The sequence below is a fragment of the Mus musculus genome, chromosome 9 (genome assembly GCF_000001635.26).
Source record: "Mus musculus strain C57BL/6J chromosome 9, GRCm38.p6 C57BL/6J".
Classification (NCBI taxonomy): Eukaryota; Metazoa; Chordata; class Mammalia; order Rodentia; family Muridae; genus Mus; species Mus musculus.
Genome location: NC_000075.6, coordinates 106966117 through 106985253, shown reverse-complemented (window position 1 = coordinate 106985253; position 19137 = coordinate 106966117). Strand labels below are relative to the sequence as shown.

At 40.6% G+C, this 19137-nt stretch overlaps 1 protein-coding gene across 12 annotated transcripts in view; it reads left to right on the top strand.

Annotated features, from left to right (window-relative positions):
- The window catches only part of Dock3 (dedicator of cyto-kinesis 3), a 339506-nt gene that overhangs the window by 247077 nt on the left and 73292 nt on the right, over nt 1-19137 (top strand). For 10 of the 12 annotated variants that reach the window (XR_001778834.2, XM_011242871.2, XM_006511691.2 and 7 more), the window contains 4 exons: nt 6480-6650; nt 11308-11500; nt 15374-15501; nt 18031-18177. Coding sequence is in view for 11 of the 12 variants with exons in the window: in XM_011242871.2 (XP_011241173.1) it covers nt 6480-6650; nt 11308-11500; nt 15374-15501; nt 18031-18177 (639 nt within the window). In the remaining variant the exon portion in view is untranslated. The remainder of the gene's footprint in view (nt 1-6479; nt 6651-11307; nt 11501-15373; nt 15502-18030; nt 18178-19137) is intronic. The other 2 variants (XM_030244177.1, XM_011242872.2) reach the window with 1 other exon arrangement.

Here is a 19137-nt window from a genome sequence, read left to right as displayed (position 1 = left end):
CTGCTGTATGTGTGTTGGGGCCTCATATCAGCTGGTGTGTGCTGCCTGGTTGATGGTCCAGGGTTTGAGAGATCACTGAGATCCAGGTTAATTGAGACTGCTGGTCCTCCTACAGAGCTGGCATCCTCCTCAGCTTCTTCCAGCCTTTCCTAATTCAGCCATAAGGGTCAGCAGCTTCTGTCCATTGGTTGGGTGCAAATATCTGCACCTGACTCTTTCAGCTGCTTGTTGGGTCTTCCGGAGTTCACTCATGATAGGCCCCTTTTTGTAATCATCCCATAGCCTCAGTAATACTGTTGGGCCTTGGTACCTCCCCTTGAGCTAGATTCCACTTTGGGCCTGTCACTGGACCTTTTTTTTCCTCAGGCTCCTCTCCATTTCCATTCCTGCAGTTCTTTATGGCCATCTCTTGTTTTTCATTGCTGGTTAGCTCCAGGTAATAAGAAAATCCTCACTTTGAGTCAACTCCAGTCTATTTATTCCTTCTCATAGGTACTCTATATACAATAAAGAACCATAGAAGAGTAATTAAGTCCCTTTTTAAAATGTTTTCAAGAAAGCTTTCGTGTCTTCTAGAAATGCCCTTAAAGCAAGTATCTATCTTTCTGTATCGGTCCCTGTCTTGTCTTGTACTTGGATTATCTTTCCATAAAGTTGCTTTTTAATTATGTTTCCCACCCTTTCTACATAGTCATAAAAGGAGAATGGTATCAAGATTGTTCTTTTGTTCCTGTCTTTTAATCCCCTATATCTACACTAAGTAAAGGCCCCCTGTCATGTATTGTTCTTCTTGCTTACATGGTGCCATGTAACAAAGGACATGGGTAGAATTAAAGTCACAGGTCTCTTTTTACTTTGCTTGGCTCTGAACATGCTTTAAACACCTGGAACTATAAGCTGCTTTTTCCTTCTTTATATAAATGTTCACTAATAGTTACTGTTTCTTCTGGGTGCTAAAAGCATACATAAAACCTGCCTATCTTCTAAAAGTTGCTAAATGCAAAAGATTCTGTGGGAACCCATTAATTAACTAGTAATCTAATTAATGAAGTAATGGTGCTGTAGAAAATTTGGAGATTTCCCCATCAACATTAACATGTTATTATGCAGGTCTTGTTTAGGAATCCATATTGTTAAGATTTTGTGGGTGCATCTGCCCAGTCTTGGCTAGAAGCCACTAACTCAGAGCACAAAGCCTGGTCCTCTGGTTTACAATCTTCTTGCCCCTCTTCGGCGATATGCCCTGAGTCTGTTGTGTGGGAACTGTATTATAGGTTTATTAGTTGGGTTTGGGCACCCCACAGTCAGTTGTTTGAATTTTTATCAGCTGAGGATTTCTGTAATAGTCCCTATCTAGTGCAAAAGGAAAAAAAAGAAGCCTCTTTGATGAAGGGCAAAAGCTGTATTTATCTGTAAGAATAAAAAGACAGATTTAGAAAACCGTTAGAAATTATGCTGGTCTAAGAAAGTGACAGTAATTGGTTCTCCTTTAAGGTCCATGACCTGTCTAGCCATGAGTATTTGGTTATGTTTATACTATGCCTTAATAAGGGTTTTCATTGCTATAAAGAGACACCATGACCAACCAGGGCAATTCTTATAAGAAAACCATTTTATGAATCTGGCTTGTAGTTTCAGAGGTCCAGTTCATGATCATCATGGTGGAAAACATGACAGTTTCTTGGCAGACATGGAGCTAGAAGAGTTGAAAGTTCTACATCTTGATCTCAAAGCAGCCAGGAGGAGACTGTCTTCTACAAGCCAGGAGGAGAGTCTGGATCATAGTGGGTGGAGCTTGAGCACTTGGAGACCTCAAAGTCCACCCCCACAGTGACACACTTTTTTCAACAAGGCCACACTTATTCCAAAAAGGCTACAACTTTTTATAGCACTCCTCCTCGTGAACCAAGCATTCAAACACATACGTGTCTATGGAGGGCAAATTGACTCACACCACACGTACTGAGCATGAATTACCTACCCCTTATTGAATGGGCCATAAGTCTAATTAAACAGCTGTTGGTTGCTTCTCAGGTAGAAGGACCGCTTTGCACCAATGGGAATATTTTGCTGGGCTAGTCATTGTTGTGGTTTGTAGGCTTTTAAGTTGGATGAGACCATCGATTGCTTTTCTTCTTTTAGAGATTATAGAGCACCTATGAGGGTTAGTCTCAAGAAGATAGCTTCCAGGTCAATTCCAGCTTGTGCCTTCAATTCTGTTGTCTGAAGTGTGTAGTGTCTTCAGCAACAGTCTTACCTTCACATTCTGGGAGGTAGCCAAGGCCAATGGCAATAGCCTATACTGTTTTGAGAGTTTCTTGGATTTTCTTACCTACAACTTGAAGAGGCATCCCATGCTTGACACTGGAGGTTTTACTGGCTAGTTAATGGTTGTGGGGGAGAGCATTATTACTCCATGTGGGATGTCTTAGTCCCTTTTCTGTTGCTGGGAAAAGGCCATGACCACGGCAACTCTTATAAAAGGAAGCATTTAATTGGAGGCTTGCTTGCAGTTTCAGAGGTTTAGTCCAATATCACCGTGGTGGGAAGCATGACAAGCAAGCATGGCAGACATGGTGCTGAAGAAGTAGTTGAGAGCTATATCCTGATCCACAGAGAGAGATGGGGGGGTAGGTGAGGGAAGAGAGGAGAGGAGAGGAGAGGAGAGGAGAGGAGAGGAGAGGAGAGGAGAGGAGAGGAGAGGAGAGGAGAGGAGAGGAGAGAGGAGAGGAGAGGAGAGGAGAGGAGAGGAGAGGAGAGGAGAGGAGAGGAGAGGAGAGGAGAGGAGAGGAGAGGAGAGGAGAGGAGAGGAGAGGAGAGGAGAGGAGAGGGAGACTGGGCTTGGCATTGGCTTTTGAAACCTCAGTGCCCACTCCAAGTGACACACTTCCTTCAACATGGCCATACCTTCTAATCCTTCTAATCCTTTCAACTAGTGCTACTGCCTGGTGACTAAGCATTCAAATATATGAGCCCATAGGAGCCATTCTTATTCAAATCACCACATGGCATAACTCTATTAAACACACATGCTGGAAGGCACAAACCACACACATGCATGCATGTGTGTGTCTGTATCTGTTTAAGTAAACACAAAATAAAGTTACACATTGGCAAATGTCCTTATTGTTATTTATCTTTCCTCCCTGCTCCTCTGCAGTTAAAGTCTCCTTTCCCATTTTTCCCATTTCTCTTTCATACCACCAGTGTCCTATTATATTACCCTTTGCTGTGAAGAGACCATGGCCAGGCAGTTCTTATAAAAGAAAGCATTTATAAGAAGTCATCCCCTCATAATTTGTTTTTCCTGGTTTTTGGTTACTCCTAAGTTACATACTAACATCTAAATATTCAGAATTAGGTCTCCATCTTTCTGAGTCTGGGTTACCTCACTAGGTATATCTTCTAGTTCCATCTATGTACCTGCAAATTTCATTATTCTTTATAGCTCAATTGTATTCCATTGTGTGTATGTGCCACATTTTCATTATCCATTCATCAGCTGAAGGACATTGAAGATGTTTCCATTCCCAAGTTAATGTGAGTAGAGTGACAATAAAATGACTGAGCAAGTATCTTTCAAATGGGATATGAGCATGACTGAGCAGGTATCTTTCAAATGGGATATAAGCATGACTGAGCAAGTATCTTTCAAATGGGATATGAGCATGACTTTTGACAAGGGGTTCCACAAATATGGCATACTTTCCACTGCTGAACACTGCATCACTTCCTTAGCAGGGAGGAAATGAGTACAGTGAACCTTCTTGTTGATAAAACAGTTGTGATAAGGGATGGAGAGATTTCTCAGTGGACCAGAGCTCTCTCTATGCAAGCATGAGGACCTGAGTATGAATCCCAGCGTTCAGGGAGCTTGACTTGGCCACAAGTGTACCTATAAGCCTAGTTCTGCAGGAGCCAGAAATGAGGACCACTGGGGATTTTCTGCTGCCAGCCTCCCTCCAGTTTCTATGAGAGACCTTGTCTCTAGCCTCTACACATGCACGCAGGTGTGTATATACATCACACACACATAAAAGTTGTAAAAACGTTCACAGTCTTCTCTCCTTTTGCATTTATTGAGTAAAATGAGTACAGGGTATCTGCTTTAGCCTCAGCTAATGCTTCATTTTCTCCAAACAGGATTGGGAACAGCCTTTTGAACCTTAAGCAAATACCCTAAGATCTACCCTTCTCTTACACACTCTATCTTGTGATCTCAGAGGTAGGAAGCTGGTTATCAGGAGTGAGAAAGGGGGAAACCAGGTAGTAATAGATTTAAAGTGGGCTTGGTTTTCTTACCTATGCCCAGGTTGCACAGGACCTTTTTGACACCTGTGTTCCTTTGTGTACTGTTTTATATCATAGAACTTAGTAAGAGAACTAATCCATCGTCTGTGACAATTGCTGGCAGCTTTACTATTAGACTCTGCCATTCTGAGCTAGTGAATACTTCTGAGTGCATCTCTTACAGTAGCCATTTCTGACTGAAAAGCAAACAGCTAAACAGGTAGTAGTGATAAGAAGATATTTTCTTTTTAAAATTCAAAATATGTATAATATATAACTAGATATAACATAATAGATATCCAATGGTTTCATTTTTTTTTGTTTCATCTGTTTGCCATGTTCTACATAATCACTTGCCTCCTGGGGTTAAGGCATCTGACAGTAAAACATTTAATGGGCTACCCTAAGAATGTAAATTTTTTGAGAAAATATAAAATTAGTATTTTGTATTTTCTGCTGCACAGGCATGAAGAATTACTAAAATGTAGATATACCAGAACAATCTAGCTTGCAAGTATCTAGCTGGTTTATAAATTAAGGGACTTTTCAGGCTCTCTGATCACTAGATGTTGAAAGGCTGCTGGAGCAGGGCTCGCGCACTGTATGAGGCCACTGGTTTTGTTACTTTTTCATTGGTGTGGTCAAATTCCCAATTAAAATGTAACTAATAGCTCAGGGGAATCCTCTTCACCATGGCAGAGAAGGCATCGGGTAGCTCCATCTGTGACAGTGACAAATAGGAAAGGAAACAAGTCTTTATCCGACTTCCTTCTTTCACATCCTTTAAAAAAAACTTAAGTTACATTTGTGTAATTATTTGGAATGTGCGTGGAATGTGTATGTGGAGATCAGAGAACAACATTTTCCTAAACTAAAAGTCACCTATACAAACTGAATTTTCTGCAGTAAACCTGACAGGCAGATTCTAAAAAGACACTAAGAGCTGTTTTCTTCTGTGTGCTTCAAGTAAGTGGGTTTTGCTTTTTTTTTTTTTTTTTTTTTTGATCCACTGTCTTAACCTTTCTATTATCTGAGATAATATAGCATTTGTTTTATTAGAAAACAGACTTGGGACTTGAGTCTATTCTCTTAAAGGAGAATTACTCCATCATAATCATATTTTGATCTTAAGCCATTTTTTTTTAGAACACTGTCATCTGTGTTACTCATAAACTGTTAATGGCAAATGTCGTGGCTGGAAGGAACTGTATGTGTCAGGCATACTAGCTGCTGTATAACCTAGGACTAGTCCAGATTTCTTTGACCTTCTATAAGGTAGAAGTCCCTATTTCAGACCCCACCTATAATGTAAGGTTGCAGCAGATTCCTTAAACGTCCTTCTCTTCTGTCTTAGTTAGGGTTTCTATTGCAGTGAAGAGACACCATGACCAGCTTTTATGAAAGACAGCATTTAATTGGGGCTGGCTTACAGTTTCAGTCCATTATCATCATGGTGGGAAGTGTGGCATCATCTGGGTAGACATGGTTCTGGAGAAGGAGCTGAGAGATCTACATCTTGATCAGAAGGCATCCAGGAGACTACTGTCCACAGGCAGCCAGGAGGAGGGTCCCTCTACATGGGGTGGAGCTTGAGTACTAGGAACTCTCAAAGCCCACCTACACAGTGACACAATTTCCTCCAGCAAGGCCACACCTCCTAATAGTGCCACTTCCCATGGGCCAAGCATATTCAAACCACCACACCTTAGAATAAACTCAAGAGTAGTTATGCCAGGTGTATTGGCATATGCCTATAATCCCAGCACTCCAGGGGATTTGCAGGTGACTTGTGAGTTTGAGGCAAGCCTAGGACATACAGCAAGACCCCACTTTTAAAAAAAGTAGTTAAACTATATTCTTGCATTTGGGGTTTTGCATTTTCTCTCCTTAAAAAAGTAATAAAGGGGCTGGAGAGATGGCTCAGTAGTTAAGAGCACTGGCAGAGAACCTGGTTCAATTCCAAAGAAGGATTATTAAAAATAAAGTGCCTATTCCTAGTTGGAATCACCTGTCACCTGATTTTGTTTGGTTTGGTTTTTGTTTTTGAGGGGATTAGTTGGTGTTTTGGGGTTTTGTTGTTGTTTGTTTGGGTTTGGTTTTTGTTTGTTTTGTTTGAACTTACATTCCTGTTATGTGAGTTTCTGACCATCTTCAATGCCTCTCCATTACTTTTCCTCCCACATTTCTAGGCCTTGGAGTACCTTTTCAAGTTCATTGTGCAGTCACGAATCCTGTATTCGAGAGCCACATGTGGGATGGAAGAGGAGCAGTTCCGGTCTAGCATCCAGGAACTTTTCCAGTCCATCCGGTTTGTGCTGAGTCTGGACAGTAGGAACTCAGAAACACTGCTCTTCACTCAGGTCTGTGAACTGTGTGAAATGGTGTGAGGTTTATTGCTACTCTTGTGTTGTGTTGTGTTGTGTTGTGTTGTGTTGTTTGGGGGATTCTCTAAATTAAATTATTTCTTTGACTATTTCACATATAACTTCTGATTGCTTTCCCTAACCCTCTTTTATCTTCTTTCCATTCTTAACAACTCTTCCCTACCAATCCTTTTCCAAGATTCTTGACTTTTATTTTGGTTTTGTGGCCCATTTAGTTTAATCCTGATCATCTGTGTGACATTGAATTGGAACTGTCTATCACTGCCTGGTGGAGTACACAACTGGAGACAGTGACTTCCCCTCTTCTCTGAAGCTATTAGTAGCAAGTAGTCGGACCCCCTAGACCCTCCTCCACCCATGCCTTACTATTAACAGTCACATTCTGGAGCAGGCATCCACAGCTACTGTGTGGAGGAACTGTTGCTGCTGGGATTCTTTGTCAGAGCAGGTGATTTCTTTGTCCTGATTTCCAGAAGTGAAGAAATGGTGACAAGATTTTTTGTGTTGGGGGGCTGGTGAGATGGCTCAGTGGGTAAGAGCACCCGACTGCTCTTCCGAAGGTCCAGAGTTCAAATCCCAGCAACCACATGGTGGCTCACAACCATCCCTAATGAAATCTGATGCCCTCTTCTGGAGTGTCTGAAGACAGCTACAGTGTACTTACATATAATCAATAAATAAATCTTTAAAAAAAAAAAAAAAAAAAAAGATTTTTTGTGTTGGGAAAGAGGTGATTTGCAAGTAAATGTGTGGTAGAGAAAATGCTGCCCTGTACCTGCTTCAGCTATGAGGTATGAAAGAGTTTAGTGGCTGGATACTAGGAAAGCAGCAGAAATTTGTTACTATGAATTCTCTTTAGACCAAATTTCTTACTTATCATTATTATAGTTATGAGTATCATATTCATAGGGAATATTTAAAGATATAGGGCATTTTATTTCCTAGTTTATTTTTATTGTAACTTGTCCATTACAGATGTTAAGAATGGGAGAGATTGAAATCTAATGGGAATAATTGAATGCATTGACTAAGAATTAGAGGTAGATTCTTTTAGGAATATCAGTATTAGAAAGAAATTTTCTTCTTCATATCAAAGTTTCCTAACTAGCTAGTCTATTACCTTTACCAAGCCAACTTAAGCTATAATTAATAAATCATATATTCACTACTCCATCCTCATAGGTATTATTTTCCCTTATCACATTAGTACACATTTATCTCATGGATTATAATTCTTTGACATCTTGAAGCTAATTATGCCAAAATGTGTCAGAGATGAGACAGCTTTTTGTCTACCCGTTCTGTTATGGCTGTTACTGTGTGGTATTAGTGAAAGTGTATATTCAAATCCTATCTCAGTTTAGTTTAGAATAGTATGTGTGGGGTTTTTTGTTTGTTTGTTTGTTTTCATTTTTGTTTTTTGTCTTTCACTTGCCTCTTGATGCCCAGGAATTGCCTTTAGGTTCCTTGGCTAAAGACTGGTTGATCTTTGGGAGCTGCATGCCATAAAAGAATCCTCAAGGCTTTCAAGAGCCGCTCCAAGGAAGCTCCTCCCATGATCTCACAGAAGAACCTCAAGAAACTCGTTGATTTCTCCCTAACTTTGCTGCAGTCTAATAGGCGCCAAGGATGCCTACTGCTTCTTTCCCCGGCCAAAAAATAGTTACAGGGAGACTGAAAGTAGCTAGCAGAGCAGAGTAGATAGTCTTTCTGGGTATTTGGCAATGCTTTTGTACAACAGTGGTATTCCTATTACATCAGGACAGATGGCTTAGACCTGCCTGGTAAACCTGGTGTCAGCTTAGATATGTTCAGGGCTCACATCTTATTCTTTGCTGCCAAGCTTATGTTTCATGAGTTTCAGAACTCTTGGAAAATTTATTGTTCAATTAGACTTTTCACCTTTGATCATGACTATCAGAGTTGGGAGAGTGTGTCTTTCTGTCCTGGGCCAAGAAATGAGTATTAGTACTGAGTAAGACATACTCATCCCCACCCATTTTGTCTTTTGTATCTGAATTGCTTATATGTTGTGTGCTGGTTTTAACTGTAAAAAAATTTCCCTGATATTTCATGGAAGTATTAACCTGAATACATAATTCATATGAGTTTTACACTTTAGTCTGGCTTTAACATAACGGACAGTAATACAGGCCTTTCCCATGGCATAAATTTTCACTCACTGCACCATTATCTACTACCTGATAAATCATTTAAGGAGACATCTCTTACACGCGTTCTCGCGACCGGCCAGGAAAGACGCAACAAACCGGAATCTTCTGCGGCAAAGCTTTATTGCTTACATCTTCAGGAGCCAGAGAGCAAGAGAGCAAGAGAGCAAGAGAGCAAGAGAGCAAGAGAGCAAGAGAGCAAGAGCAAGAGCTCTATTGCTTACATCTTTAGGAGCCAGAGCGCAAAAGAGCAAGAGTGCAAGAGAGAGAATGGCAAAACCCCGTCCCTTTTAAGGAGAATTATCCTCCGCCTAGGACGTGTCACTCCCTGATTGGCTGCAGCCCATCGGCCGAGTTGTCGTCACGGGGAAGGCAGAGCACATGGGGTGGAGAAGAGAACTACCCTTGGCACATGCGCAGATTATTTGTTTACCACTTAGAACACAGGATGTCAGTGCCATCTTGTAACTGCGAATGTGAGGGCGGCTCCCAACAGACATCCTCTCCTAACCCCAGCTCACTTGTTAGTGGGATAAAGGGAGATTTTACCTTCTGTTCTTAAGGTGCCACTCTGTTTCCCTTTTAAAATATTGTTCGTATTAGTGGTATAAGAAGACTAAGAAGTACAAGAAGTTTCCCTCAAAGTGCTTTCAATAAATACTGGAAGAAAATAAAAGACAGCTTATCTTAGCTTCTTGCTGCTGTGGTAAAATATCACAGTAGCAACATAAAGGAGAAAGGGGTTATTCTGCTCAGTAGTTAAAGGTGCAGTTCATCACAGTGGAAGTCGAGGAGACAGGAGATTGAAGCATCTGGTCACATGATATACCCAGTCAGGAAGCAGTGAGCAGTGAATGTATGGTGTTGCTCACTTCTCTTTATTTATGCAATCCAGGATCCATGACCTCCTCAGGAAACAGTCCTGTGCACAAATTTAATTAATTAGTTAATTAATCCCATGTGTGTTCACAGAATTAAGATAATCTCTCACAGGCATGACTAGAGACCCATCTCCCAGGTGATCCTAGACTTTGACAAATTGACAATAACATAGCATTTATTGAAGATCTGTTGTGTTCTAGCCACTCGAATCAATGCACCTAATTTTTCCCATATGCCAAGAATAGCATTATCCCCATTTTACAGGTGAAAAACCAAGGATTAGAGCAACTCATCAAACATATTGCAGGCAAATGACAAAACTGAATATTTATTTACATTAAGTTTTGTTGTGTCTTCCAGGCTGGTCTTAAAGTTGCCCCCTCCTACCTCAACCTCCTGAACAGCTAAAATTACAGACATGAAACATCACACCTGGCTTAAAGCTGGAATTTGAACTCATATGGGTCTAATATAAAAATCTATTATTTTCCTCCTATAGTGTTCTGCCTCTCAAAAGTTATGGATCAATATTATTAGTTTGGGCAGCAAGATGGCTCAGCTGGCAAAGGCTCATGATGCCAGCCTTGATGGCCTGAGTTTGATCTTCGGGTCCCACGTGGTAGAATGAGAGAACCAGCTCCCCTAAGTTGTCCTCTGACTTCCACATGGGCATGTGCTCCCCACTGCATGAATACATAAATGTAACATAAATAAATAAGACTACTAATGCCATCGTGTTTCCCCACTTCATTAAAATACATGATTACATTTTCCTCAAGAGACCACATCTTCCTTCCACAGCTCAGATCTAGAAGCCTAAGGGCACATATGTTTTTTCTCTCTCCCTCTCCCTTTCCCTCCCTTCGCCCCTTTCCTCCCTTCTCTCCTCCATGTTTGAGCCATTTGAGTCTCTGAATTCTTAGTCTGCATTATCAGTGGTCCTCAAGAGTTTGTAACGGAATGAACCCATATGTTTCTCATACTTCTGAATGTATACATCACAGACTGCCAGAGATCACATATGAGAAAATAATATACATATTCTTCAGGTTACATGATTATATAAAGATGTCACTATCCCTGGAAACTTATCCCATTCTTGAAACTGGGTTCCTGCTATTAATGGAGTCTAGCTGGTTCTGCTTGAAGGCACTCAGCGTTTGCTTACTTTTCCCTTTCTTAGAGGTTGCAAGCTTGTGTTGGGGACCAAAATTGAAAAGTCAAGAGCTTAGTCATAAACTAAAAACTTTAAATCCATTTTATGAAGAAAAATAGCTATTTCTCTTAAGCTACATTGTGTAAATTTCTCCTTGTACTTCCTTCTTTTGCCTGTAAATTCCTGAGCAAGTTATGAACATTTCAGTGGCCTGAACCCTACTGAAGATTCCTTGTTTTAGTTTTGAATTTCCTTTTCCCATGCTCTTCAGAGTCCTATAGGGCTGAGTAGAGTCTAGGGCCGGGGAAGGCGCCTCTCAAGGCGGGGCTGCTTCAGCGCCTTCTGAAGCTCTTTCACACTCTTTCACACCTTTGAACCTGCAAGCTAAGCACAAGCCAGACTCTTGCTTTGCTTGCTCCCACAGGCTGCACTACTCAACTCCTTCCCCACCATCTTCGACGAGCTGCTACAGATGTTTACGGTGCAAGAGGTAGCAGAGTTTGTGAGAGGCACACTGGGAAGCATGCCTAGCACTGTGCACATCGGGCAGTCAATGGATGTGGTGAAGCTGCAGTCCATCGCCAGGACAGTGGATAGTCGCCTATTTTCATTTTCAGGTAAATTAAGTTAAAAAGAGTCACATTTTATTTTTTCCCTTCCTGGGTGGTAGCCAAAGTTTAAACAGCTCAAAGTATCAGTTTAACAACCATAATTTAAGAAATCATGCTTCCAAACGCTGACACCATTGCATACACTAGCAAGATTTTGCTGAAAGGACCCAGATATGGTTCTCTTGTGAGACTATGCCGTGGCCTAGCAAACACAGAAGTGGATGCTCATAGCCAGCTATTGGATGGATCACAGGGCCCCCAATGGAGGAGCTAGAGAAAGTACCCAAGGAGCTAAGGGGATCTTCAAGCCTATAGGTGGAACAACAATATGAACTAACCAGTACCCCCCTGGAGCTCGTGTCTCTTGCTGCATATGAATCAAAAAATGGCCTAGTCAGCCATCAGTGGAAAGAGAGGCCCATTAGTCGTGCAAACTTTATATGCCTCAGTACAGGGGAATGACAGGGCCAAGAAGTGGGAGTGGGTTCGTGGGGGAGTGGGTGGGGGAACATGTGGGGGACTTTTGGGATAGCATTGGAAATATAAATGAAATAAATACCCAATTAAAAAAAAAGAAAAAAAAGAAATCAGATCCTGAAAGTGTAGTGATTTTAGTAAACTATATGAGAAATTCAGCCAAGATTTAGGCCTGCTTGCCATTCTCACAAGTTACTCTTAGGAGCCACACCTTAGGGCAAGCTCATAAGGTGCTGTGTTGGTGTTCATGCTGTGACTGTAAAATTCCATAAGCTAGGTGGCTTTAAAACAGTGAATAGCATGGGTATGATAGCAGGTGAATCTCTGTAAGTTACCAGCCAGCCTGAGCTACATAGTAAGACTTTGTCATATATACACCTAAGTAGGACACATGCCTGTAACTCAGCATATGAAAAATAAAAGCTGTCCTTGGCTCCATAGGAACTTTGCAGTTACCCTGGCTTACATGGAACCCTGTCTCAACGAACAAAACAAAAAAGCACAAATATTTAATTTTTACAGTTCTAAAGATTTGAAAGTCCAGGATCAAGGTACAAGTAGGTTTGATATCTAGTTGAATCTACTTCCTGTTTCATAGATATCTCTCTTCTCTGTTTTATCACCTAGCAGAAAGAGCAAGAAAACTCTCTGAGATTATCTTTTAAAGGGCCATTAGTCTCAGTCAGGTGAGGTGGCACACACTTCTAATTTCAGCACTTAGGAGGCAGAGACAGGCAAATCTCTGTGCAGTCAAGACCACCATAGTCTACATAACAAGTTCCAGGCCAGGCAAACCTATTCAGTGAGACCCTGTCTCAAGAGGAGGTGGGGTACTAATTTCATTAATGAGGATAAGTTGCTCATGACTTTACCATAGGAAGTTATCCACTTCAAATGCTGTCACACTGGGGATTAGGGTTTGATGTGTGAATTCAATAGGGACATAAACATACAATATGTAGTTGGTGGCCCTTGGTCTCCAGGCATAGGTACAGCCATATACTGGCTATGGAATCCTGTCTCAACACTAGCCAAATGAGAGGACAAAGGGAAAGAGAGAGGACAAAAGAAAAGTCCAGTCAAAGAAGACAAGGATAAACCAACAGTTAAAAAGACCCTGAAAGGGGATCTGGGAAACTCTGTGTTTGCTTATTTCTTTGGCTCACCAGTCAGATATATTCACTCCCTCCCTACCTCTCTAAGAGGGAAGTGGACAGAAAATCTTTTATAGTCCCTAGGCAGTCAGGACTAACTGATACATTAGGAGTCCAGGATACCTTTCAGAAAGAGACTTCAGATTTATCCTTGAAGCTATATTGCTATGATCAGTTTCAACCTACAGCACCATCAAATAGGAGCCTGATTCTCTAAGTAGGATACCAGTGTTCTAGAAAATCACCTAGCACAAGAACAAATTGGAAGCATCAGCAAAAATAGTTATCTGAATTTTCATAACTACAATTTTACATATTTTTAAATTTTGACCTCAAAGCACAAGAACAAGCTGATAGTTCAGTGCTGTGTACACTTGGAGTGCTAAGAGATGCTCCCACTACCTCAGCTGGAGCAGTGTCGGGCAGTGATGAGTGACATTGCCATTGAGGAAATCAGCCCTTCTCCAGTACCTGAAGATGATAAACTTCTTCCTCCCGCCTCAGACTGAAGGGTGTTACCAGTGATTTGGACAGTCTCACAAAATCCACTGCTTGCAACTCTCTCTTTATGCACTGTCTCAAAAAGTTGCTTTCAAAATACAGAAAATGAAACAGCCCCCTGCTCTCACTGATATTTTTACTTTTGTTATTTTTGTATGTGTTCAGCTGCTTGACACAATCACTTAAGAAAACTCATGTAATGTTGGACTGTGTAATTAAATTTTATGATAATCCACCACCAAGTTTTCATTTGCATTTTGTTCTGGTTTAATGTTCACATTATAGTATCTTCCCTAAAATAAGCTTTTTACCAGTGATGTCATATAAACAATTCTTTATTCTCTGAGCATACCAATTGTTTTTGGCATGTTCAACAAACTGCTATTCTATCTGAAAGCAGCGATTGGTTTTTATAAATTCTACTATAATTTGTGTTTTGATATAAAATACAGTAATTAACTCTTTATTTCAACATCCTTTAAAATATAGAACAGCTGTCATACTGTTATTTTTAACATCGTACTTGTCAAAACTCTTATGTCATATAATTGATCTTTAGTTTAACTTTCTTATTTCTGAGGTCTGGAGAGATGGTTTACTGGTTAAGAATACTAACTGCTTTTCCAGATGATCTAGGTTCAATTTCCAGCAACAACCATCTGTAATTCCGGTCCCAACAAACCCAGTGCCCTCTTCTGACCTCTGTGGGTACTGCATATATGTGGTATGCAGACAAAACACCCATATGCATGATAAAAATGAAAGAAATTATTTCTGAAGTTCATATGAAATAGTTAAATTTTGTCAAATATAAACAATAAGTTATATTTTCCATTACTTGTATTATTGATAATCTGAATTATTATGGACAGGTAAGACCGTATCTGCAGGGGTGCACAGTCACTATCACAAAAGTTTAGGATGCCAGAAATATGTTCACACTTGTATTTCACTTAGTAAGAGAGGCCACTAGCAAACCATTTTATACAAGGAAAACCAAGCCTGTCGGAAGAGGAGTCAAGTCTGCTTAAGAACTGGAAATGAATTAGTAAGGGAGCTTGAATATAATTCAGCCTTTCTGAATTAGGGTTCCAAACATGATTTCTTATTCTTGAAATGCTATTCTGGTAACATGATGAAGAAAAGAAAGGTATTTTAATATATGCAGTAGGGTTGGTATAAGAGCTCACTAGTTATCAAAGGCTATGACAAGCTTACATGATACTCCTATTCCATTCATTACTGGGAACATACCAAAAGCAGTCTAAAAAGCCCATGACCCAAAAGAGATATGCCAGATGGTTTGACATGGTGAATGCATGCTAGGGTAGAAGTGACAGGCTTCAAAGACATGGCATGAAGAGAAGCAGGTAGTAATTGCCAGTAAGCCTACAATTCTAGCCATTGTAGCTCATGGTAAATGTGACACACAGATTTTTTTTTCTCTACAAAGTGCTTTTAATTTGAAGTCTAATCATTAAAAAGATATCATTGGAAGCAGACTTGTACTTAAATCTTATTATTACACATGCCATTAGTGTAGGGGTCTAAAATAATAATGAAGAAAAAAAGATGGAGAAACTGTGTCATGGGATGCCTTATAATTTCTCCACACAAGACTTTTAGACTTTTGGAGCAGGTAACCTCTACTATGGCTCTGATCTTAACCCCATCTCCTTCAAGTCCCACAATGCTGCTATCTTCTATCAGTAGCTAGGAATGACCTCATCTCTGTTTTCTTTCCTAGAATCCCGCCGCATCCTACTTCCTGTGGTTCTTCATCACATTCATCTTCACCTGAGGCAACAGAAAGAGTTGCTAATCTGCTCAGGGATTCTGGGCAGCATCTTCTCCATCGTCAAGACCAGCTCTCTGGTAGTGACCCCACAGCCCTCCCCACTTACCTCTGCCCTGATCTTATATTATTGTAGTCAGGAGCAGACAAACAATGATCACTTTGTGTACTTCTCAGTCAGATGCCTTTATTGATGAAAGGCAAGTGCCCAAATGAACGTGTATGCCTAGCAAGTTTCTCAGTACAGTACATCCTTGGTGTGTTAATAGTTAGAGTGCTATAAATGTACACAGATAAATCATTACCCACAGTATCAGGCCAGTCCCATTCCATCTTCTGTTTCTATCAAAAGGGACTAACTCTGGATTCCTGGGAGTTTTCATAGGTTTTAAGTACAAATACCAGGAGGCAGACCCAGACTAGTGGGGGGATCTTGTTTATTCAGACTTTCAGCTTTCAATTAGTTTGCTTCTATCCATGGCATCCTACGTCTTGTGAGACAAGGTTGGGATATGCAGTAGCTATCTGCTACCCATAAGAGTGCAGCACCTTTGAAATATAGAGTGGTTCCTTAGATGGCAGTTTTTAGCCATGTTCTTATCTGTTTTCTCTTTAAGGAAATATGTGGTAGAAGGAGAGAGATTGGGGTAGAGGAAAAGCAGAGGCATGGATGAAAGTAGTATTTGCTTTCATATTGTTTATTTTATATACTGATAATAGAAGAAATGTGTATTATAGAAAACTGGAAGACTATAGGGAAGGTATAAAGAGAATGAAAAACAAGTATGGATTTTATTATATTTTTTAAAGTTAATGCTCCCAGAATAGAATATGAAGTGCATTTAAAATGAAGGATATGACTCAGGTTATATTTACCAAACCTGATTACTTAGGTGGAGCAAAAGAGGCACCTAAAACAAAGGCAGCTTCATTTGGGCAAAAGACAGAAACCAAAAAAGGATCTCTAGTGTCCAGAACTAAAGCACCCTCTAACAGAGACCCAACTTGTGGGACAGTGACTGAGATGGTTCTAGCATCCCTATTGTTTGCTCTTTGCTCCAGACAAGATCTGGCAACGCTCCTTCCCACCAGACTTCTTAGAAGCCACACCAAGGACATGATGTCTACAGAAGTCCAAGGTCATATGTCTGGTAGCTTATTGCTAAAAGAAGGGAATACATTGAAGAGGGGTTTTAAAAATTAAAGGAAAAATGAAAACCAGTGAAAAACCTTTAGGTAGTTTGGTTGCATTTGGGGGAGCAGATTAAATATAATTAATTGACTACAACTGCTCAAACATGTATCAAAGAAAAGATTATTAAAATCACTTTGATTAATTTAGCCCCAAGAGCCAAGTCCTCAGGTGACATGGGGCAGAATATAATTATATTTGGTGTATGGGTAAAAGGAAGTTGGAATTTAACCTCTGTGAGAGCAGAGACAAGTCTGTCTAGTCCATCTCAGTATAGTCAGGTTCTCAAACAGTGAGTGACACATAGCCAATGTCTAGTGATGGTAACATGGGTGGATAGAGGAGGAGAATTCTCATCAGTAGTTGCACGCATTGTCTAAAGTGCTTGCTCTGCAGGCATAGGATGATGTGCATTTGCATCCCTAGCATCCACATCGAAACCTCGCACAACAGTGCATGTGTCTGCACCCCAACACTGGGAGAGAATGGATGGAGGAATAGGAAAGATCCAGGAGGCTTGATGGCCAGCCATTCTGGATAAAATTCAATGTCCAGGGTTAGCTGAAGACTTGGTCTTCAATAATAATGATGATATTGATGGCAATGATGTAGAGAACAATAGAAGATGTCTAATGTCGACTTCTGGACTCCACGTGTGTTCACACCAGCTGTGTGCACCTGCATACACGTGCACCACACAGAAATCACATAGACACACAGAGTAAAATTTTATAATATATTTTGGAGAAGGGATAGTGGGAATCTCTTTTGATGATAATTAAAGCCACCCTACAAAATTTGAAATGAATATGTGATGTCTATAAAAGGGTAATACAAACGGTCCTAAAATTCTAGTGACTGAGAAGTAGCCTATAGTGAGAAGGCATGTTCTACTTTTGTAAAGCTGTCAGAGATATATTGATTGAGAATAGAGTCTCTCAGATGGACTGAGAATTACAACAGACTGAGGAACTAGAAAAGGCCACAGAAGGGGTTTGCAGAAATCAAGAAAGCAAGGTAGAGGGTGTGGAACTTTGCCATTTCTCAAAGTTGATCATTTCTCAGTGTCAGTAAAGGCATGATTTCTCTTCACTACACTGGGGAAATCAAGGAAAACCTTTTAACTCAGGGCATTCATCTCTATCCTGTGTGTCAAAATTAAAATTAATGTGTCTGCCTGAGATTGAAATTTGTGGCTGATATTAGTAAAGGCAAGGCCAAAGCCACCATCCCTGTGCAGGTGAGGCAGGCAGGCCTCACCTCCTACCAAAGCCATTGTCCTGGATTCCCTTCACAGTCCATGTTGGTGAGTCTACAAGATCAGCATTAGATCACTCCTGACGTGACTTAGTGAGTTCTGCTCCTGAACATCTGCTTAGCCTGATGCTAATGGTGGTCTCTCTCATGCTCACTCCAGGAGGCAGATGTCATGGAGGAGGTAGAGATGATGGTGGAAAGCCTCCTGGATGTTCTCCTACAGACTCTCCTCACCATCATGAGTAAATCACATGCTCAGGAGGCGGTAAGAGGGCAGCGGTGCCCGCAGTGCACAGCCGAGATCACTGTTAGTAACTAACACTCAGGTGTTCTTGCTTTCTTTTCTAACCTGGGGCTCCTTACATTACTCCCATCTCACCACCCCACATTTTCATCTCAGCCTCCTCCCTGCATGATGGTCAGCACGTTACCCTCTTCTTTCTTGACTCATACTCCCCTTCTCTCCACTCTGAAAGTTCTAGCTTCATATTCCTGGGACACTATTTTAGGGAAGGTTCAAGAAATGCTTCTTGTGTGATTTCTCTTCCATAGTTTCTGTTGGTCTTTGCCTTTAAGCCAAGACCCTTGTTATAAATATTGAGTGAAGCAGTGCAGTGTTACAACAAAGCTGTGAGTTGAGGCTAAAGGCTGTCTCCTGTAGGAAACCTCCAATAGCTTTCCTACATGATACAGAACAGAATAATTGTCTCAGAGTTTTCTTTCAGTCTACGGATTAGTTGGTTTAGTATATAGTATTTGTATCTAAATTTTTAACATCAAGAAAAATATGTGGTAAAATTTCAGTAGTGTTGTTGAATAATACTTTTATATTAGGCCCTAATTGGGGGCGGAAACAAACTGGGAAAGCATCTCAGAAGGGACGGAGAGACAGACCCTTGACCGGAGACCCTACCTGCGTATCCAGAGTGAATTTTAAAGCCCCCATGATAACATGAAAAAGTTTGTGTGAGCACTTTCAGTTGGAAGATAAGAGATTATAAAACTCTTTGAAAAAATTCATTTCTGGGACCAAGCCAAGCTCTAGCATGTCAGGGTGAACATGTATTCTGGAACATTTGGCCTGGGAAAAGTGTCTCCTCTGAAAAACATAAGACTTAATAATTTTTTTACTGTAGTCATTGTCATATTTATTGCACAGGTGTATGATATTCCATAGTAAGTAGACAGACTGTCAGTATTGAAAATCAGACAGTTCATCTGTTCTAATACAGATCTGAAAGAAAATGTCAACAAATTCAATACCAAA